Source organism: Hypomesus transpacificus, unplaced genomic scaffold (assembly GCF_021917145.1).
Source record: "Hypomesus transpacificus isolate Combined female unplaced genomic scaffold, fHypTra1 scaffold_48, whole genome shotgun sequence".
Taxonomy (NCBI): domain Eukaryota; kingdom Metazoa; phylum Chordata; class Actinopteri; order Osmeriformes; family Osmeridae; genus Hypomesus; species Hypomesus transpacificus.
In genome coordinates, this window is record NW_025813996.1 from 1,282,401 (window position 1) to 1,304,126 (window position 21,726).

A 21,726-nucleotide genomic window follows, 5' to 3' on the forward strand; every position below is an offset into this window, starting at 1 on the left:
CTTAAGAATTTCAGTGCCCAGTCTAACCTTGTGTTGTTCTGTGTACCTGACAATAAAAGACTTGAACTTGAACTCTACTTCTATGTGGTTCAGGAGCATCATGATATCATGATGTCATCTGACATATCTTACACTCATAATGAGTATAATTGATCAACCATCAATTAAAGTAGAGTTGATTATTCATGTCAGAAACAATGATTCCATGTTGAAGACATGGGGTATTCATTACTTATGTGTTTGTCATTTGTCACTATGTCATTTGTGGCCAATATGTGAGAATTATGAGATTGCAAACATGGTCTTGGGAAGCTGTTGGCCTATGCAAGATTGTAGATAAAGTCAGCACTAGAAAATAAGACAGTAAATATGTTGGATTGAGATGCTTGTATTTGTACATTGAATTGTTTAGGCTGCTAGCTGGGACATGCCATGTGTGATACCATTCATATGCATGGTTTTTAACCTTGTAGTTCAATCAAGTAGTAAATATAGGACTCATATATATATGCCTATGGAAAGTGGAGTACCAAGAAGAGTTAAAAACCAAGGCACAAGTAATTTGAGAAATAGTTGTTTTATGGGAGTTTGTTCTCCCTGCTCCTGCTCCTCACATGGATCTATAAGGTAAACATGTAAGGATTGGACAGGCAACACTGAATATATGATACAATACACAATTCAGCCTTTACTTAATTTAAATAAACATTGTATGCTTAAGGCTATAAGGTAACCTAAATGTGACACTACCTTGTTGATTGGGCAGAAGAATATGCACAGAAATGGAGGGCCTTGTGAACTTCATCTCTTCAAACAAAAGCTTCCTCACCTCAATTTGGAGAAGAGCCCACTTAATTTCCAAGACCTCCTATTGGTATTTAGCATCCTGTGTCGCTGATTGCAAGGTCCTAACACTGGTGTAAAACTCAGATGCAGCATAGTTTGCACGTTCACCTTATTGTCTTTACCTTCATGTAGCATCACATTGAAAAGTACTCAAATAAGTAGCCTATAATAAATGTAAAGTTTTCTGTAGCGACAGAAAATATTTTTTTGTGTACCGTAATTCGTCAAATATTTTGGTTAACGTTTTAATTTTAGTTGCGTCAGAAGAATCACATTTCAGTACAATGGACAGCGTCTTGTTAAGTGCAACTTAAGAGACACGTACGATGGTTCTCCTTACGAGCATGTTCGGGAAACGCACGTAAGAAATAACGATGGATCGTTATTTTCATCGTAGAGAACCCTCTTAACAGCTACAATCCATCGTTATCAGGAAACGCAGCCCTGGTCCCCTTGCAGAAAAACAGCCCCAAAGCATGATGTTTCCACCCCCATGCTTCACAGTAGGTATGGTGTTCTTTTGCTGCAATTCGGCATTCTTTCTCCTCCAAACACGACGAGTGAAGTTTTTACCAAAAAGTTTTCTATTTTGGTTTCATCTGACCATATGACATTCTCCCAATGACATTCTCTAGCAAACTTCAGACGGGCCCGGACATGTACTGGCTTAAGCAGGGGGACACGTCTGGCACTGCGGGATTTGAGTCCCTGGCGGCGTAGTGTGTTACTGATGGTAGCCTTTGTTACGTTGGTCCCAGCTCTCTGCAGGTCATTCACTAGGTCCCCCCGTGTGGTTCTGGGATTTTTGTTCATCATTCTTGTGATCATTTTGATCCCACGGGGTGAAATCTTACGTGGAGCACCAGATCGAGGGAGACTATCAGTGGTCTTGTATCGTCTTCCATTTTCTAATAATTGCTCCCACAGTTGATTTTTTTCACACCAAGCTGCTTAACTATTGCAGATTCAGTCTTCCCAGCCTGGTGCAGGTCTACAATTTTGTTCCTGGTGTCCTTTGACAGCTCTTTGGTCTTGGCCATAGTAGAGTTTGGAGTGTGACTGTTTGAGGTTGTCGATAGGTGTTTTTTATACTGATAACGAGTTCAAACAGGAGCCATTAATACAGGTAACGAGTGGAGGACAGAGGAGCCTTTTAAAGAAGAAATTACAGGTCTGTGAGAGCCAGAATTATTGCTTGTTTGTAGGTGACCAAATACTTATTTTACCGAGGAATTTACCAATTAATTCATAAAAAAATCCTACAATGTGATTTTCTTGATTTTTTTTCTAATTTTGTCTCTCATAGTTGAGGTATACCTATGATGAAAATTACAGGCCTCTTTCATCTTTTTAAGTGGGAGAACTTGCACAATTGGTGGCTGACTAAATACTTTTTTGCCCCACTGTATATATTACATCCATTCATTGATACACTCACTGAGGAGGCTCACAATTTACACTACAGGAGAAAACAATATACGTAAGCAACAACATACTTAGCTAGTATAATAAAAATGCCTGCACTACACAATCCAACCTAATCCCCAACCACACAGGATGGGATATTAGCAGTGATCTTAAACTTATGTGTGTAAAGTGTACTATATGTAATTCGGCCCTCTCCTGCAAAATTTAAATTCAGAAAAACAGTGGTACAGTTTGTGTGAATCTCTGTCCTGAAATGTTGTAAACATTACATGCTTTTGAGGCAATGTCTGAAGTAAACTATATTTTTGTATATCGTATGATTAGAACAAAGTGCATGCCTTCAAACAATCTGGTGTGTCTAAATTGTCAATAAATGATTAGAATCATGTGGTGCAGTATGTCATTGACTTGTCGTATTGTTGGACATACAGCTAACATTTTCTAACAACACCAAACTGCTGTTGCAGGATCAACTCAAAAACCGTGTCATTACATGAGCCCTAAAGATACAGTACACTACCAGAGGGACAGTATCATAACTAGGAATTTAACAACTTTGGAGAGGGGAGAAAGTATAAGGAGCTAGAGGGTTGGAGAGGAGGAAGCTGATTACGTAAACGTCTCCAAATGCAGGCAAAAAGCTGGAGCGTCGGTCAAGGCTGGACTCCCATATCCACAGAAAATCAGGAGTAAGGAGCTTGTTGGGAGTGGGAGTGAGGGGAGGGTGGCCCTTCAGTCACTAAACACAGAACCGGGAAGTTCATTGGTCAGTGTGTGCCAGCGCTCTATTTTCTTGTCCTTGTTTTTGAGACAGTCAAACCAGTGTTTGAGCCTCTCACCATTGGCGTTGATGCCCAGAGAAACACCACCTGTGTGAATGGACACAGAAGGGAAATACAGATAAAACAAAGGGTTGTAAAAATGTAATTAACCACGCTATATATAACCATATTATATAAAAAAAATGAGATAGGTATCAAGAGGCAACATTGAGATGGTTCCTTCCACTAAGATTTTGATATGGAGCTATTCTGTCAGCTATTCTGTAGTTGTTGTGAGACCGTGTTTAGTGTCATTGTTGTATCATCCTCCCGTTTCCTTTTAGTGTTTCTGTTGGTGCCGATACGCAGTATCATGCTTTCTGTTATTTCAGTTCTTAGTCAAGTTGCACAGGAGCTTTGAAACAGGTAAGCTGCCCACATGGGCATACATCCTCCGCCAACCTCTGTTAAAGGAACGTGTGCCACCCAATATATGTTTAATATAGGGACTTTCTTTTTGGTTAGGTGGATAGGACACTTTTTTTGTAATTGCTTTTCTTTGCCACTGTTCGTTGTTCAATTGCTCCCTGTGTTGTTTGTTGTTTTTTGTTAAGAAATTAACCACTTTTCGTACACCACAGTGTCCCGGTTTCATGGCATTTCAGTATTTAGGCTTGTGAGTATTGTTACAGCCTTTCCCCTAGACGAGGTTCGTAACATGGAATATCTGTCATGAACAGAGGGGCCAGGTGAATGATGATCAGGGATCATCTAGTGAGTCTAGGGCCAGTGTTTTCCTGGTGTAGGAGGTGTATGGCTTTGCTTTAGCTACAGCCATGGAGAAAAGTATTGGCAGTGGCAGTGACATCCATTTTGTGTTTCGCAAAGCTTGCTGCTTCAGTTGTTGTGGTGCTGATTCACATTGCTTCTAGATTATTGTGCAGATTTATCATATGCATTTTAAATAATAACTTAATTGGCCAAAAAAAAAAATCACAAAGACCAGCAATTTCACGAAGTCATATCATCATCACATGGAAAAGTGTGAACGAGTACTAGTTGGGTGATATAACACTACATTTACATGTATTCATTTAGCAGACGCTTTTACTTCACTTCCAAGAGAGAGCTTTACAAAGTGCATAGGTCACTGATAATAACAACAAGATAGCCCCAAAGACAGTGCAGGTAGCCAAAACATGAAGCACATATTATGAACAGCCAAAATAAGTGCCAAAGGGAAGAACCATAAGAGCATGTAGTTAAGCAAGTTACAATTAAACAACATGAATCGCTACAAGTGCAAGTGTACCTGTAGAAAAGCAAGCAACAGTAAAAAATATTTCACAGCGAGTACAACAATTTAAATCAGTTAACACTAAACAACAAGAGCAACAAGTCTCTAAGCAAGAGTCATTGTGATCCTTGAGGAAACTAACATTGGGTCCAGCAAACCATTCCTAAGTACCGTTGTACTCCCGGGACAAGCGCGTCTTGAGCCTTTTCTTGAAGGTGGAGAGACAGTCAGTGTCTCTGATGGAGGTGGGGAGTTGATTCCACCACTGGGGGGCCAGACGGGAGAAGACCTTGTGTTGGGACCGGGCGGTCTTGAGCAGTGGGACCACCAGGCGGTTGTCTGAAGAAGACCGTAGGCGGCGGGTGGGGTTGTAAGGCTGCAGAAGAAACTTGATGTAGTCGGGTGCAGTCTCGTTCACTGCTCGGAAGGTCAGTACCAGGGTCTTGAATCTGATAAGGGCTGTGATGGGTAGCCAGTGGAGGGAGATGAGTAGCGGGGTAACATGGGAGCGTCTGGGTAGATTGTTGCGTCTGGGTAGATTGTTGACCAGGCGGGCCGCTGCGTTCTGAATCCTCTGAAGAGGGTGGGTTGCGCATGCTGGGAGACCGGCGAGCAGCGACTTGCAGTAGTCCAACTTGGAGAGGACAAGTGCTTGGACTAGCAGCTGGGTGGAGACAGGTATCTCCTGATCTTCCGGATGTTGTAGAGGGTGAATCTACACGACCGGGAGACTGCAGCAATGTGGGCCGTGAGGGAGAGCTCATCATCCATGGTAACCCCAAATTTCCTGGCAGAGGATGAAGGGGTCACCGTTGCAGATCCCAGGGTGATTGAGAGATCGTGGGAGATGGAGGGTTTGGCCGGAATGAGTTCTGTTTTGGCGAGGTTCAGCTGGAGGTGGTGCTTGGTCATCCAGACGGAGATGTTTGCGAGGCAGGCCTCAATCCTAGCTGAGATCCCGGATTGGTTGGGGGGAACGACAGGTACAGCTGCGTGTCGTCAGCGTAACAGTGGTAGGAGAAACCATGGAAGGTGATGATTGGTCCAAGTGAGGTGGTGTACAGAGAGGAGGGGTCCAAGGACGGAGCCCTGTGGGACACCAGTGGAGAGCTGGCGAGAGCCTGACAGTTTGCCTCCCCAGGAGACCTGGTAGGATCTTACGGACAGGTAGGATGAGATGATATCACTCCATCATTCTGATTGGATTGTAAGAGCAGACTGATTGATATACGGCCCGCGGGCCGGAACCGGCCCCCAAGGAAAATGAATGCTTCGGCGCTTTGAAAATTCTGATTGGATTGTAAGAGCAGACTGATTGATATAAAATGAATGCTTTAGTCATTAAAAGCCTTTAACATTTATTTAATGCTTATCATTGTTTTCCGGGAACCAAGTAAAAGTTTTGGTGTTTTTTTGGCCATTTCCTGTTTATTTAGGCTTTAAAGAACATCTAAGCATTTAGACTTCTGAAATTAGGGGCCAAGCAGTGAAGCTGTTTACACACGCAACTTTTGAACCGTATGACCCATTTTCAAAAATGAGGTACCATTAGATTCCCTGGATCAAGACGAGTTCAACACACCCTATGGGGTCAATTTCCGGTTATATAGATTGTCCGCTATTTCCGGTTTTATCAAAAACCTTTGAAAGCCTACTCCTCCTACAATTTTTGTTAAATCTTCTTCAAAATTACCAGATATGCTCTTCAGACCAAGCCTCACAAAAGTTAGAAAATATTGATCTTCACAACCGTTTGTCCGTGACAGCCAATCAAATTCAGCAGAAAAGCCACCAAACAGGAAGTGAAGTCATATCTCAGCAGTTCTTTGAGGCAGTGACACCAAATTTGGTACGCTGCCTCGGAACCTTATTATGAGGATGTCCTCCAAAGATTGTGTCATGTGACTAAAAGGGGGCGTGACAGGAAGCAAAAACGTGTTTTGGCAAATAACTGTTGAAGTGTTTACCTTAATAATTAATTTATTTGTTTGTTGATGTCTTGTGAGATATCAAGCTTGACCATCGATAATATTTCATAACAACCGAATTGACGCGGCCGCCATTTTGGATTTAATGGAAAAGTGTAAAAACCTGTTGCACGCCCCAAATTTTGTCCAATGTTTACTAAATTTGGCACAGATGATCTTCAGACCAAGTTTCACAAAGGTGTCGGATGGATTTTCCATTTTCAAAACCGTTTGTTCGGCAGAGCTGATCAAAGGCGGCGGCAAAGCCGCAAAAGACACGTGAGAGCATAACTCAGCAAAAATGTGTCCTATCATCACCAAACTTCGGTTTCTTCGTTCCCACGAGAAGCAGAGGCGGCCTGTGGTTTTTGTACCAGAAAAAAAAACAATTTGAACACTCAGTACTCAACGCAAACAGATGTTTCAACCAAACTTGGTGTGTTGCATGAGTGCAACAGGTTGCTGTGACTTAATTGTTGCGCAAGTGCTATGGAGGCCTTGCCCTGCACTGGACTGCTTGGCCCCTCCATTGCTGCTTGCAGCTATATTTGTATTTACATTTTTTTATTTCATAGCATGTCCACTGTAGTGGACCATGGGATCATTTAAGTGTGAAAAGGTAGCCAAATTTAGAAAATAAAAAAACTGAATACATTATGGCTGTAGAGTGACAATAAGGGTTGTAGGGTCATCTTGACAGTCAGGAAAACCATGTGAATCTATTATGATGAAGGAAAAAAACATAAATAAATGAAACTGGCGTGAGGTTTTGGTCCTGATGGACCGCAACCTTCTGCCTGAGGGGAGTAGCTGAAACAGAGTGTCCATGGTGGGAGGAGTCGGCCTTTTCCTCGCTCGCCTCAGGGTCTTCGAGGTGTGCAGGTCCTCAAGGGTAGGCAGATTGAAGCCAATCACCTTCTCAGCAGTGCGGATGATACGCTGCAGTCTGCTCTTGTCTGCTCAGCGTACCAGATGGTGATGGAGGAGGTGAGGATGGACTTGATGATGTCTGTATAGAAGTGCACCATCATTGACTTTGGCAGGTTTGATTTCTTCAACTACCATAGGAAGTAGATCCTCTGTTGTGCTTTCTTGGTGAGGGAGCTAATGTGCAGTTCCCACTTGAGGTCCTGGGAGAGGATAGTGCCCAGGAAACGGAAGGACTCCACAGTGTTGACCGGGTGAGTGGGGCTGTATTCTTCCTGAAGTCCACAACCATCTCCACTGTCTTAAGAGCATTGAGCTCTAAGTTGTTCTAGCTACACCAGGTTACCAGGTTGTCAGCTTCCCACCTGTAATCAGACTCGTGAGGGTGACCCAATGAGGGTGGTGTCGTCCGAAAACTTCAGAAGTTTGACAGACAGATGACTGGAGGTGCAGCTGTTGGTGTACAGGGAGAAGAGCAGAGGGGAAAGGACGCAGCTCTGAGGAGATCTGGTGCTGATGGACCAAGAATCAGAGACATGTGTTCCTAGCTTAACGCATTGCTTCCTGTCAGACAGGAAGTCTATGATTTAACTGCAGGTGGAGTCAAGTACGTTCAGCTGGGAGAGCTGTTGAAACTAATCAAACTTTGGATTTATTTCATGGCATCACTTCTAATCTTAAGCATAACAGATAAATATAACATAAATAACCCTTACCCTGGTACTAAATAAAACCTACATGCTACTACTGGCCCAAAGAGCGCAACATTTTTCCTGATCCTCCCTGTCTGTCTCTGTGTCTGTATCATATGAGCCTCTTGCATCATCTTCCTCTTCTTCAACATCTTCTTCTATCCCAGGCTCAAACTCATCCTCATCTCTCTCATCATCTGACAGCTCCAAATCTGAATTTCCCCTCAACCATCCGGAAAAGAATACTCTCTGTTTCAGTTCCGTTTCCTACAACAATTTTACATTAAGATGATCTTGGTGTCCACTATAATTGACATTCATGAAAGGGCTATTATTTCAAACAGAAAATTATTTAACTGCTTTCAAAACTACAAATATATTTCCTCAGAAGTTAATAAACAATAAAATTTACAATTATCATAGTAAAAAACAAAATAGATAAACAATATTCGACTTATCTCTCCTCTTTCCATAAAATGGAAGTCAGAGGGCTGAGCGGTGAGGGATTCGGGCTAGTAATCAGAAGGTTGCTAGATCGATTCCCCGCCATGCCACATGATGTTGTGTCCTTGGGCAAGGCACTTCACCTTACTTGCCTTGGGGGGAATGTCCCTGTACTTACTGTAAGTCGCTCTGGATAAGAGCGTCTGCTAAATGACTAAATGTAAATGTAAAAATACTAAAAGCCCAGGATGTCCTCTTTCGAGTACAACAGGGATTGATAGAGTAGCTTTAAAGAATACAGTTAGATGCATGTGAACAAAATGTCCAGTATAGAGCACAAAAGTTAATTTGGCGGGGTCCATAGGATACCATAGAAACATGTGAAAAAAAAAAATCTACAAATACTGAGGCAGCAAACTTTTCAAATCAAAATTGATGTCATTTTTGGTCATGGCTATATATCTGTTTGGTTCAGTAGAGATGAAACATGGTGTCCTATGCATACCTATAAAATCATTGGATTTGCCGATGTCGTAATCCCACACCGTCACCTCCAGGGTCTTCTTGGTGAGGTCTGCATATTTTATGTCGTAGAAGAACTCCTAGTGAGACCGCAACAGAAAAATTGGTTTAAACATTTTCATATTTGCAGAGAGTCTGAGAGAGTATTAATTAGAGTGCATGAGGGATTTCCAATTCCAACCCCTCATCTTCATGAAGGAATCATTTTTCATTTAACATCTCTGACCATATTTCTGACCGTCTTTATATCAATCTATTAATTCTCAGGCATATCCGTTTGCCTTAAATGAACCAAAGTGTAGAAAATAGCTGATCTGTGGCTGAAATGTAAACGGACAAAGATGCGGAGCAAAATGTCAGTGTAAATCTCAAGTAGCAGGCCTGCATGTGGCGATCTATGAGGGCATCCCCTTCTGATACGGCTGGATGTTCTAGGCCAAGGCTGTCCATGCCACTGTCAAGGAGCAGAGGGTCGGTGGATGGGTCATGAATTCAAGTGGACCCGTGAGCAAGTGTAGAAGTAGTCAGCGCTGCGATGGAATAATAATACTATAAAGGCCACTGATATGAATTAGATTTTATGAGAATATTTGGAAAACGCTGGGGTATGATGGTGAAGGCAGGAGACTTTAACACTATCACTGTTATTTCCAAAATAGGAAATTTGCTGTATTTGTAATCGAGACATCAACTAACGTGGAAGCAAATACGCTGATGACTGACACAGTACTTCGAGAACCAAACTGATGAACTACTGGCTTTGGTGATCAAAAAACCATTTGCGTTGAGAATACCCTGAAAAGAATCCAATCTCAATTAGTTTTTGCAGACAATTAAACAATTAAATCAATTTTTGTATAGACAACACCCTTATGGACGTTATGTTATGTCTAAGTTCTCCACAAAAAATCCTGCAGTTTTTTGTCACGATCCATAAATGTATATAATTGTAAATATAAAAAAACAAAATTCTACTGCTGCTAGTTTTGCCGGTAACTTTATTTGTATTCATTTTAGCAACACAAAATAGCTCTCAAACTGTCATTTATACATGTACCTAAACATTTGAGACAGGTATTGGTGCATTAGTATACTCAAGTGTGAATGTAGACCATAGAACATGGTCAATTTGTAGAATATATGCTTATACTTTACGTATTGGCATCAAGCAAAATTAAACATACACATTGTAAATTTGGCAAAACTGTGATGTTTTATACATCATCGAAATATTCAGTAGGCACAGTGTAATCACAGAAAGATAAAAAGAAATTAGCACACTGGCCCAGGTTGGCTGAAATGACTCAAAATGCTACCCGGTCCCCCTTAATTCTGAATAATGCCAAACATTTGACAATTCTACAATAGATGAATTGCAGCTCAAAATCAACCTAAAATACAACACAGCGCATCTTTACTCATCCCTACTCAGCAGTCACATACTCATCAGAATCATCTTTACTCATCTGAATCATCTTTACTCATCAGAATCATCCCTACTCATCAGTATCATCCCTACTCATTAGTATCATCCCTACACATCAGAATCATCTTTACTCCTCAGTATTATCCCTTCTCATCAGTATTATCAGAATCATCCCTAATCATCAGTATCATCTTTCCTCATCAGTATCATCCTTAAGCATCAGTATCATCTTTCCTCATCAGTATCATCCCTAATCATCAGTATCATCCTTAAGCATCAGTATCATCCCTATTGCTATAGTCAGAGCTGTCATCCCATGTAGCCCTTTCCTCTGTTTCCTGGGTAACATTTAAACAATTTTTGCACCGACAAATCAGTACAAGAAAGTCTTGCTGACATACAGGAACATCTTCCAGACTCACTTTTGCCTTGCTTGCAACTGCAGTGGACTACCTGCAACACACAGGGGCAATCCTAGCTGGGATTTCTAGTCAAGTTCAAGTCTTTTATTGTCAGATGCACAGAACAACACAAGGTCAGACTGGTCACTCAAAAATTCTTAGGACAAAACAACGCAAAGCAACCTGGCATAACATATAAGTTCACAGAACATAGATTACATCCATGATAAGCAAAAATATAATAAACCTCCTAATATATAATAATATACAATATTCAATACAGTATAGTAAACCTTTAAATACACAATACACATAATAACCTATATTAACCTTATAAACCTAAACTAACCTAAGACAAGTGCCGCAATATTGCTGATAGTACAACCAGTAGCTGAAAGTGGCAGTGTGTAAAGTGACTAGTTAGAAGTGTATCCGTGTCCATATCAATGTTCATTCAGAAGCCTGATGGCCCTTGGAAAGAAACTATTGTCCAGTCTGCGTGTGTGAGACCAAATGCTACGGTATCGCCTGCCAGAAGGCAACAGGGTGAAAAGACTGAATGATGGGTGGTAACTATCTCTTAGAATCCTGCCAGCTTTCTTGAGTCCTCCAGGTGACTGCTAACTCCCCATCCTCAAGGTGCCATCCATTGCCAATTGGTGAAGGGGCACACATTATACCCATCAGAGAATGGTTCATTATGGTTGCTTGATAGTTTGCCCTTTTGCAGTGTTGAATACGGGGCGTCACTTGTCGGGGGCATGGATAGTTCTGGAAAACTGACGATGCCATGCAGAATGCTTTTTTATCTTGCATCGTTCACGGTTTTGGCAGATGAGTGGCCATACAGGTGGCACATATATTTGCAAAGTAGTTCATCGTGGTGTCAGGAAAATAACCTCTCTCTCAACGTCAGCAAGACCAAGGAGATAATTGTGGACTATAGGAGGCGGCAGGAGGAGGAGCATGCACCCCTACACATCAACGGATCCAAAGTGGAGAAGGTCAAGTTCCTTGGGGTGAACATCAGCAATGATCTCACCTGGTCTGTTCACACGGACAAGGTGGTCAAAGCGGCCCGTAAACGCCTCTTCTTCCTGAGGAGACTGAAGAAGTTTGGCATGGAGTCAGTCATCCTCACTAACTTTTACAGATACACTATAGAGAGCATTCTGACCAGTTGCATCACAGTATGGTATGGGAGCTACACAGACAGGGACCACAAGGTCCTATGTAGTGTGGTCCGTTCTGCTGAGTTCATCATCGGCAGGAAGCTCCCAGCCCTACAAGACACCTACCATTGCCTCAGGAAAGCTGGCAGGATTCTAAGAGACTGTTACGACCCATTCTTCAGTTGCTTTACCCCGTTGCCTTCTGGCAGGCGTTACCGCAGCATTCGGTCGCGCACAAGCAGACTGGACAACAGTTTCTATCCAAGGGCCATCAGTCTTCTGAATGGACATGATATGGACATTGATTCACTTCATACTAGTCACTTTACACACTGTCACTTCAGCTACTGGTTGCACTATCAGTAACATTGCACTACTCTATTTCACTGTACTTCACCATCAGGCTCCTGAATGGACATTGACATGGTCATTGATTCACTTCTTACTAGCTACTTACATACTGTCACTTTCAGCTCCTGGTTGCACTATCAGTAGTATTGCACTTTTATACTTCACTGTACTTCACTTAGTTTAGAATAGGTTTATAGGGTTAGCAATAGGTTATTATGTGTATTTAGGGTTTAGTATATTGTATTTTTATATTTATCTGTATATTTAGGAGGTTTACTTATTTAAGCTTAGCATAGATGTAATTTATGTCCTGTGTATTTATTTATATGTTAGTCATGCCAGGTGCTTACGTTGTCTTGTCTTAAGAATTTCAGTGCCCAGTCTGACCTTCGTCGTTCTGTGTATCTGACAATAAAATACTTGAACATGAACAAAGTTAGACTGGTCCAGGTTAAAACTGCTTCCGAGATTGGTAAATGCATTCAGGTATTCATCTTTCTCACAAGCAACATAAAATGCCTTTCTTTTGATATTGACGAGATTGATTGGGAAAACATCTTGGACTCTTTAAATGTTGTTACAAGAAGCGGCCACTTTATTGGTCTAGCGGTAAGCATGTGATGATTTCCTCATCACTCATGATCAAAATATAATTACGCGATGAAAGAACTAGTGCTGACTTTAAACACTAATACAAAGTTTACTGCAGGATTCCACATGGATAACTTTTTTTCTCTTGCTCAAAACCAATAGGTGTTAGGAAGGAAGGAATGTAGTGCCCCATATATGGTAACGGGATGAAACGAAAAACGGCTTCACCTTACGGCCTGTTAGTATTAAAGTTCAAAAGGATAGTTAGCGGTGAAGACAACAAATAGACTGAAATTAGGTGATTGAAGAAGGAGACAGAGGGCACACTTTTTTTACCTCATTGAATTCAGGATTTAGGGTCTTTTTCTTCACAGCAGTTTTGTGCTTAGACTTTTTGTTCTCGTCTGGCTTCAGGTACCTGTAAATGAAGCAGAATGCAGGAAGCAGATTGCAGGTTTAAAGCAACACTTATTTTGGTTCAGACTGCAGTCTTCTGGAAATTCTAAATCTAAGGGCACATGGTGAAAGCCTTATAATATGGACAAACATATGATATTATGGCTTCATAATAATCATAAGGAAAGTAACAAGAAATGGCTAATTCCCTATGTTTTCTAAAACACCATATTAGACTTGAACAGATATTTTCAGTAAAAAAAGGGGGAAGACAACCAATGTGCATTTCAATTTAACTTCATCAACAGATGAAGTTACAGACAATTCATCAAATGCCCTACCAGAGAAGAGAACACTTTGGATCACTGCTACTCCACAATCAGTAAAGCATACCATACGGTTCCCCGAGCAGCACTGGGTCACTCAGACCACGCCATGGTCCACCTGATTCCTGCATACAGGCAGAAGCTTAAGCGCTGTAAGCCTGCTGTGAGGACATCGAAATAGTGGACCAGTGAGGCTATGGAGGAACTGCAGGCGTGCTTGGACTGTACTGACTGGGACATGTTCATGACTGCTACCAATAGTCTGGATGAGCTCACGGAGGCTGTGACATCACACATCAGCTTCTGTGAGGACTGCTGTATACCAACACGCACCAGGGTGAGTTACAACAACGACAAACCCTGGTTTACAGATAAACTCAGACGGCTGAGGCTGGACAAAGAGGCCGCGTTTAGGAGTGGGGAAAAGGACAGATTCAAGGAGTCGAAGAACAGTTTTAGCAAGGTGGTGAGAGAGGCTAAACGACTGGACTCAGAGAGGCTGAAGCGCCAGTTCTCTGCTAATGACTCTGCTTCTGTCTGGAGAGGGCTCAGGCAGATTACCAACTTCAAGCCCAGAGCCCCTCACTCCACTGTAGCGTGGTTTGCACGGTTAAGATTAGCAATACTTAATTTATAATAAAGTATACAGTTCTTGGGGGCACCACCTCTGATTTATTTAAGGGACAGAGGAAACCTTATTGAATAATATTGAATAATAGCACTCGTAATAATCAGTCTAATCTTAAGTAGCGAATTCCATGAAAGTAGAGCAGATCAGATAACGTGAGGGATAACGCGAGTATTATAAACAATGATTTATTTAAGAAAATGTAATTATGATGAACAAATACCAAAGAAGTTATAGGCTAGTTGAGAGTGAGTTGAGTTAAACAGTATACAGTAGGTCCTAAACTATGATGAGGGCGGAATACTAGATGGTGGGTTGAGAGCGCGTGGGGAGTGGAAGAGAGAGAGATAGGCTTCAGGAGAACAATGGAGGGAGTCTATGTTAACTAATCCTAACGAAAGTTAGGTTGAATCATTTGCAAACTAAAAATCAAACGTAACAAATTAAATCACAATATGCCAATGTTCACAAGTAAGAAATGTAGCAATATCGCAGTTACTGTTGTCAGTTTGAAGAAGAAGAATCAAAGTTCCGTTCGTCGTTGTCAAACGGTTAGAGCAAAGGAATCTTTCGTTAAAGTTCCTGGTGGTCCAGTGAGTTGCTGATTGAGAAGGATAGGTCAGATGTGTCGCGAACATATCCGGTGAATCCTTGCGAAAAAGCAAGGTTTGCTTGTGCGTCAGGGTTTTATAATCCTTGTGAAAGGGGGGGTATCCTTTTGGAGGTGAACTCTTTGATTGGTCAGTTACTCCCACCTGGGCGTCCATCCTGAGATTGACGTATGGGTGTGAAGTAGTTGATAACTTTTCAGAGTTCAGCTATTTCAAATGTCCATGTATTTCTAATACTTCAACATATAACAATACAACATTAATAAATGGTTTAGTTTGTAGATTAAAATCATTTTGATATCAAGATTAACTGATTTATCATAACAGGAAAGGAAGTTACATTAAAACATCAAATTATATTAACACAGCATAAAAGGGAAAGCATACATTATAACACATCAACTACCGTCATTGAAATAGTGTCCATAAGTCATGTAGTCCTTGAGCATATGTTTGTAAATCCAGAAAAGTTAGTCTTTCCTTAAACTCCTTTGTCTGCATACTGTAAGGCCATTTTGGTCTACCTTCTGACCCCATGCTGGGCCAGAAGCTTTGAAGGTCCTGCTCTGGAGATAAGGACAAAGGGGGAAACTACTTGTGGGTAGGGGAAAGGTGTGAGGGTACGTGGTTTGTCTGTTGGCTCTGCTACACCACTAACTACTTTCGTCTGGCCAACAACCTTAACGAGTTCTACTGTCGTTTTGAAAGACAATTGGACTGCCCTGAACTATCCCTTCCCTCCCCCCCGCTCCCCACCAACTCAGTGACAACACTCTCCGTTCAGGAGAGTGAAGTTAACAGACTTTTCAAGAGGCAGAACCCACGCAAAGCAGCTGGGCCGGACGCTGTCTCCCCTGCCACCCTCAAGAACTGTGCTGACCAGCTGGCTCCGGTGTTCATCTACATCTTTAACAACTCCCTGGAGACATGCCATGTGCCAGCCTGTCTCCACGTCCAAGTCCTCCACCATCATCCCTGTGCCCAAAAAGCCCAGACCAACTGGACATAATGACTACAGACCCGTCGCCCTGACCTCTGTGGTAATGAAGTCTTTTGAGCGCCTGGTGCTGGCACACCTTAAATCCATCACAGACCCTCTACTGGACCCCCTGCAGTTTGCCTATAGAGCCAACAGGTCTGTGGACGACACAGTTGGCCCTCCACTTCACTTTACAGCACCTGGACTCCCCAGCATCCTACGCCAGGATCCTGTTTGTGGACTTCAGCTCTGCCTTCAATACCATCATCCCAGCCCTGCTTCAGGACAAGCTCTCCCAGCTGAATGTGCCCGATTCCACCTGCAGGTGGATCACAGACTTTCTGTCTGACAGGAAGCAGTGCGTTAAGCTGGGAACACAAGTCTCTGACTCCCGGTCCATCAGCACCGGATCACCTCAGGGCTGCATCCTTTTTCCTCTGCTCTTCTCCCTGTACACCAACAACTGCATCTTTAGTCATCCGTCCGTCAAACTCCTGAAGTTATGCGACACCACCCTTATTGGGCTCATCTCTGGTGGAGACGAGTCTGATTATAGGTGGGAAGCGGCCAACCTGGTGACCTGGTGCAGCCAGAACAACCTAGAGCTCAATGCTCTCAAGATAGTTGTGGACTTCAGGAAGAACACAGCCCCACTCACCCCATCACCCTGAGTGACTCCCCAGTCAACACTGTGGAGTCCTTCCGCTTCCTGGGCACTATCCTCTACCAGGACCTCAAGTGGGAACTGAACATCGGCTCCCTCATCAAGAAAGCACAACAGAGGATGTACTTCCTTCGGCAGCTGAAGAAATTCAACCTGCTAAAGACAATGATGGTGCACTTCTACTGAGCCATCATTGAGTCCATCCTCACCTCCTCCATCACCGTCTGGTACGCTGCTGCCACTGCCAAGGACAAGAGCAGGCTGCAGCGTATCATCCGCACTGCTGAGAAGGTGATTGGCTGCAATCTGCCTTCCCACAAGGACCTGCACACCTCGAGGACCCTGAGGCAAGCGAAGAAGATTGTGGCTGAGTCCTCCCACCCTGGCCACTCCCTGTTTCAGTCACTCCCCTCCGGCAGAAGGCTGCGGTCTATCAGGAACAATACTTCACGCCACAAAAACAGTTTTTTCCCTTCCGCTGTTGGCCTCTTCAACAAGGCCAAGGGTCCACACTGACTCTAAATGACTTCCTGCTAAAAACACACTACATCTACACAATTCTACCTTGTACAGTTGTATCTTTAGTAATATTTGTATTTTTGGTATTTTCATATTGTAATTTAGCAACGTATATTTTATTTCTGGCAACTTATATTTTATTTTATTGAACATTTTATTTAATTCTAATTCCACGTAGTACTGCTACTTTATGTACCCTTAGTATAGATAGTCCACATATTTTTATTTTAGGTTCCTATATGTTTATTGTATGCACCTTCCTGCCAAAGTTAATTCCTTGTCTGTGCAAACTTTCATGGCGAATAAATCCCTTTCTGATTCTGATCAAATAAAAGACAGATATAAATGTTTCCTACAAGAGGGGGCTTTGGGATTGCATCCAATAAATGGCTGCCACAATTAGTATTGTTTTGTTGATTTCCTGAGTATATTCAGACACACATTTGCATGAACGCTTATGTTTGCAAGTAAGACCCACTTATCAGGAAAATGTGTCTTACTCTTTGCACTTCAAATGTTGAGGTCTTGTGAATGGCCAATGACAATGCACATTCAGGTAGAGAACATGTTATTTATTGTTATTGCCTTGCAAGACCATATGATGTTTTGTCTGAATGCTGAAGAGAAAGAATTAGTTGGTGTAAAGGGGTAGAAGACAGCTTGACTTTGCTGCGAGGTAATGGAATTACATTTTTACTTTATTTCAATTAGTAGATACTATCATGCAAAGCAACATATGAATACTGGAATGTCAATTTGCACTATTGACTGTTTATTACAGTAACAACTGTTTACTTAAGCATCTTGCACTACAATACCTAACTAGATTATGCTAATTTGCACTGCTGACTGTTATTTACAGTACCAACTGTTTACATTTGCATTTTGCACCGTACTTCTAACTGTAATATGCAATCACTTTCCACTGCACTTTTACACTTTTTTCGGATAGCTTCTGTCCACACTACACCTTAAATCCTGCACTTGCTGCTATTGCACTTCTGGTTAGATCTAAACTGCATTTTGTTGCCTTGTACCTGTACTTGTGTGATGACAATAAAGTTTAATCTAATCTAATGAATATTGCACATAAAATACAGAAGAATTATGGGTTAAATACATAGTTCTACAACTATGTAAATTACAGTAGCTAGCTACTACGGTGGTTTTGAAGTGCAAATGACACCCATTAACATGAAAGCATCCCCCAAATGAAAACACTCCCCCCGAATATGAGTCAACTCCCCCCCAAATAGGATGGCGTGCTTACCTCCCCCCAATACTAAGGTACGCTCCCCCAAATTGGAAACAACATTACATTAACTCAAAAACACATTACATTAACTCAAAAACGAAAATGGTTGGTACTGGTACTACACTTTGTCGCTGAATGGATGCAGTAACTAACAAAACATAAGAAATTGATCGACAGAAGTACAAAATGCAATAGCCTGACAGATGTGCACCAGGACATTTATTTGGCTATCGAAGCATGTAGCAAATAGTAGGCTACTTAAGCAAAAGCATAAATTGCATGTTGGTCCACGTAACTCTGTCATTATCATGAACTGGATCGTTTTGGATGGAAGCATTTGTGTTAACAATTCAGAGTCATGACTTGCACTACTCTTTATTTTAATCAGGGTAATTCCTATGAAATAATCTTAGATATGTTGTTAACGTTTCACAATATTAAAATAAGTAGCCTATTGCAGAGCTGCCAACTCTCACGGTTTCGCCATGTGACACACGCATTTCAACCATTTCTCACGCTTTCACGTCACACCTTGTATATCTCACGCTGAAAAGGCAACGCCAAACAAGTAGCCAATCTAACGTTGTAAACAGTAACGGACGACGCGCAGGTTAACTGAGTGAAGCAACATTGACGCGCTCGCCCCTCGCACCAAATCTCACGCCAAGGTTTTGGAAAAAGTTGGCAGCCCTGCTATTGGCACCCAAAAAACGCAGTTGAAGGACGCAGGATTTCCAGGTCCAGAGCTGCGTTTCCTGAAAGCATCGTAAACCTAAATTGATCGTAGAGTCCATCGTACGATGGATTTTAGTTGTACGGGACGTTTCCCGAAACTATCGTAGCTAAAGAGGCACTTGAAAATCGTCGTAGATTAACGAGAGCTCCAGACCAGTCGTAGATCGCTAAGTGCATCGTAGCACAGAGACTCAGTGGAGACACACGTAGGCCGACCATGAAAACTACATTAAACTCATGCTGAAAGTTACTTCCGATGGACAATAAGATTACTTTGGTTCTCTTTTTACACCAGTTATGATGGAACTGGGATATTTGTTAAGCCATACAAGTTTAAGTGACGAAAACATATCTGAATCCGGTTTATTGTCAAGTAAATTTAGGTTACCCAAAATAATTTGATTTGTTGGGTTTGGCGCATGCAATGAAGGTATTTAAAAAACGATGTCAGTCTTATTCAAGATACTATAAAATTGAAATATGGCTTTTGTACTGTGGAATAGTAACTAGAAATGCATAAACGTAACGATTTTACCAGTACAATAACACAACAATAATTGAACATTGAAGATGTTTATTAGAATTATAGGGCTGGTAGCACGCCAAGCCCGGTGGATGAAGAGGCTGGTGGCAGAGCCGAGCCTGATGTTGGGAGAGGGTGGCAACCAGGAAATGGAAAGACTCCACAGGGTTGACTGGGAAGTCACACAGGGTGAAGGGGCCAGGAGGGAGTGAAAACTACAGCTAATACAAAAATCATAAAAGCAATTGAAGGTAATGTAAATCCTGCACCGCAGACTTGTCCCCTATGGTTGTGGGGAATTGGATGTGTTCTGGGATGTGGCAAAGTAATGCAGTTGTGACAGGCTGCACAGATCTTGAAACTGAGGCCTTGAGAGCCCATGTCCATCTCCAATAACGTCCAGAAACTGCCAGTGGCATAGAACCTTAACACATCCAGTAGTTGGGTTGCAGGGGTCAGTGCAAAGGACCTCCTTGTTAGCCTCTGCAGGTCTGCTTTTATGTGGTTCAGGAGCATCATGATATCATGATGTCATCTGACATATCTTACACTCATAATGAGTATAATTGATCAACCATCAATTAAAGTAGAGTTGATTATTCATGTCAGAAACAATGATTGCATGTTGAAGACACGGGGTATTCATTACTAATGTGTTTGTCATTTGTCACAATGTCATTTGTGGTCAATATGTGAGAATTATGAGATTGCAAACATGGTCTTGGAAAGCTGTTGGCCTATGCAAGATTGTAGATATAGTCAGCACTAGAAAATAAGACAGTAAATATGTTGGATTGAGATGCTTGTATTTGTACATTGAATTATTTAGGCTGCTAGCTGGGACATGCCATGTGTGATACCATTTGCCTGCATGGTTATTAACCTTGTGATTCAAGTAGTAAATATAGGACTAGTAAATATAGAAGTAGTAAATATAGGACTCTTATAAATATATTTGCCTATGGAAAGTGTAGTACCAAGAAGAGTTAAAAACCAAGGCACAAGTAATTTGAGAAATAGTTGTTTTATGGGAGTTCGTTCTCCCTGCTCCTGCCCCTCACATGGATCTATAACACGTGTCAAACTCAAGGCCCGCGGGCCAAATGTGGCCCGCCACGTCATTTTATGTGGCCTGCGGAAGCTAAATGGTGTATTAAAATAAGCCTACGCTGCTTTACAGCGTGCATTGACCATAAACTACATCTTTCACAATGCATTTCGATTATGTTACGGCAAAGTGATGACATCCCGCCTCTAATAAGCAGTGTATGAACATCAGTGTTAAACCCAGTGTTTAACTGGGTGAAGGCGAGTATGGGTTGAATGACAGCACTCCAATGCAGCCGGTTCTGCAAACGTACCCCATGCGCATTTTCAGCCAAGGTCCTCGGGCATTCAACCCAAGTTGGTATCGCTCTCGAACTAGGTTAGAGTACTCAGCCAAGGTAGCATGTTTCTGCTTCCCCTGTCGACAATTTGGAGCAAGAAATGATGAAGACTTCACCTTCACTAGACAAGGTTTTACCAATTGGAAAATGGCTATGTTTATTTTACATAAAGCTCAAAAAGCTATTCTGCGTTCAAATGAAGGGCAAAAAAATTTGCTTGCGCGCTGTGCGCGCTCGCATTAAGTGTGAAAGTCCTATCTAGCATCACAACAAACCCAGAATACCTCTTAGGTTTGGGCTAATCCCCGAATGTTTACAACGCCTAGCTCCACGCCTTTAACACTCGGATCAATAAGCAGTCTCAAAAATGGTAGGCCTATCAATATAAAAAATAATAAGATCCCCTTTCATAATCATTATACCCCCCCAAAATGTTAACTGCACCCCCAGTCAAAGCAGGCTGCATCCAGCCCTGGATGGAAAGCAGTTTAAAAAAAATGGGAAAGCGAATGTCTGTGCTTAATGGATTTGTTTTTAAATGTATTTGGTGTTATAAGGCGATGTTGGTCGTTGGAGTACAATCTCTGTCGGCATTTTGACACCAAACACAGAGATAAATATAGCTGCAAGCAGCAATGAAGGGGCCAAGCAGCATTCAATATGGAAATTCAGTAGCTAAAGCAGCAAAGCAAAACTTTTAATGAAGTTGCCATAGGGTTCCGTCGAATCGTCTGCATCTACGGAATATAAGGAAACCTCACTTAAGAAAACGGTCTCATGGTTCAAAACTTATGGGCGTAAACGCACCTCCAACTTTGACGCCTTAGTGGCATTATAGAGCTTCAGGGATCGACATGAAACTTTGCTGACGATAATC

The 21,726-nt window shown here is 42.0% G+C and overlaps 1 protein-coding gene across 1 annotated transcript in view; it reads right to left on the reverse strand.

Moving 5' to 3' along the window:
• Positions 1 to 1,151: 1,151 nt before the first annotated feature.
• doc2b (double C2-like domains, beta) overlaps positions 1,152 to 21,726 on the reverse strand; it is a 298,538-nt gene continuing 277,963 nt past the window's right edge. Inside the window, exons 7-9 of the mRNA XM_047017138.1 lie at positions 13,162 to 13,243; positions 8,868 to 8,964; positions 1,152 to 3,143 (exon numbers count right to left, since the gene is read on the reverse strand). Of these exons, the coding sequence (XP_046873094.1) occupies positions 3,007 to 3,143; positions 8,868 to 8,964; positions 13,162 to 13,243 (316 nt within the window). The 3' untranslated portion in view covers positions 1,152 to 3,006. The remainder of the gene's footprint in view (positions 3,144 to 8,867; positions 8,965 to 13,161; positions 13,244 to 21,726) is intronic.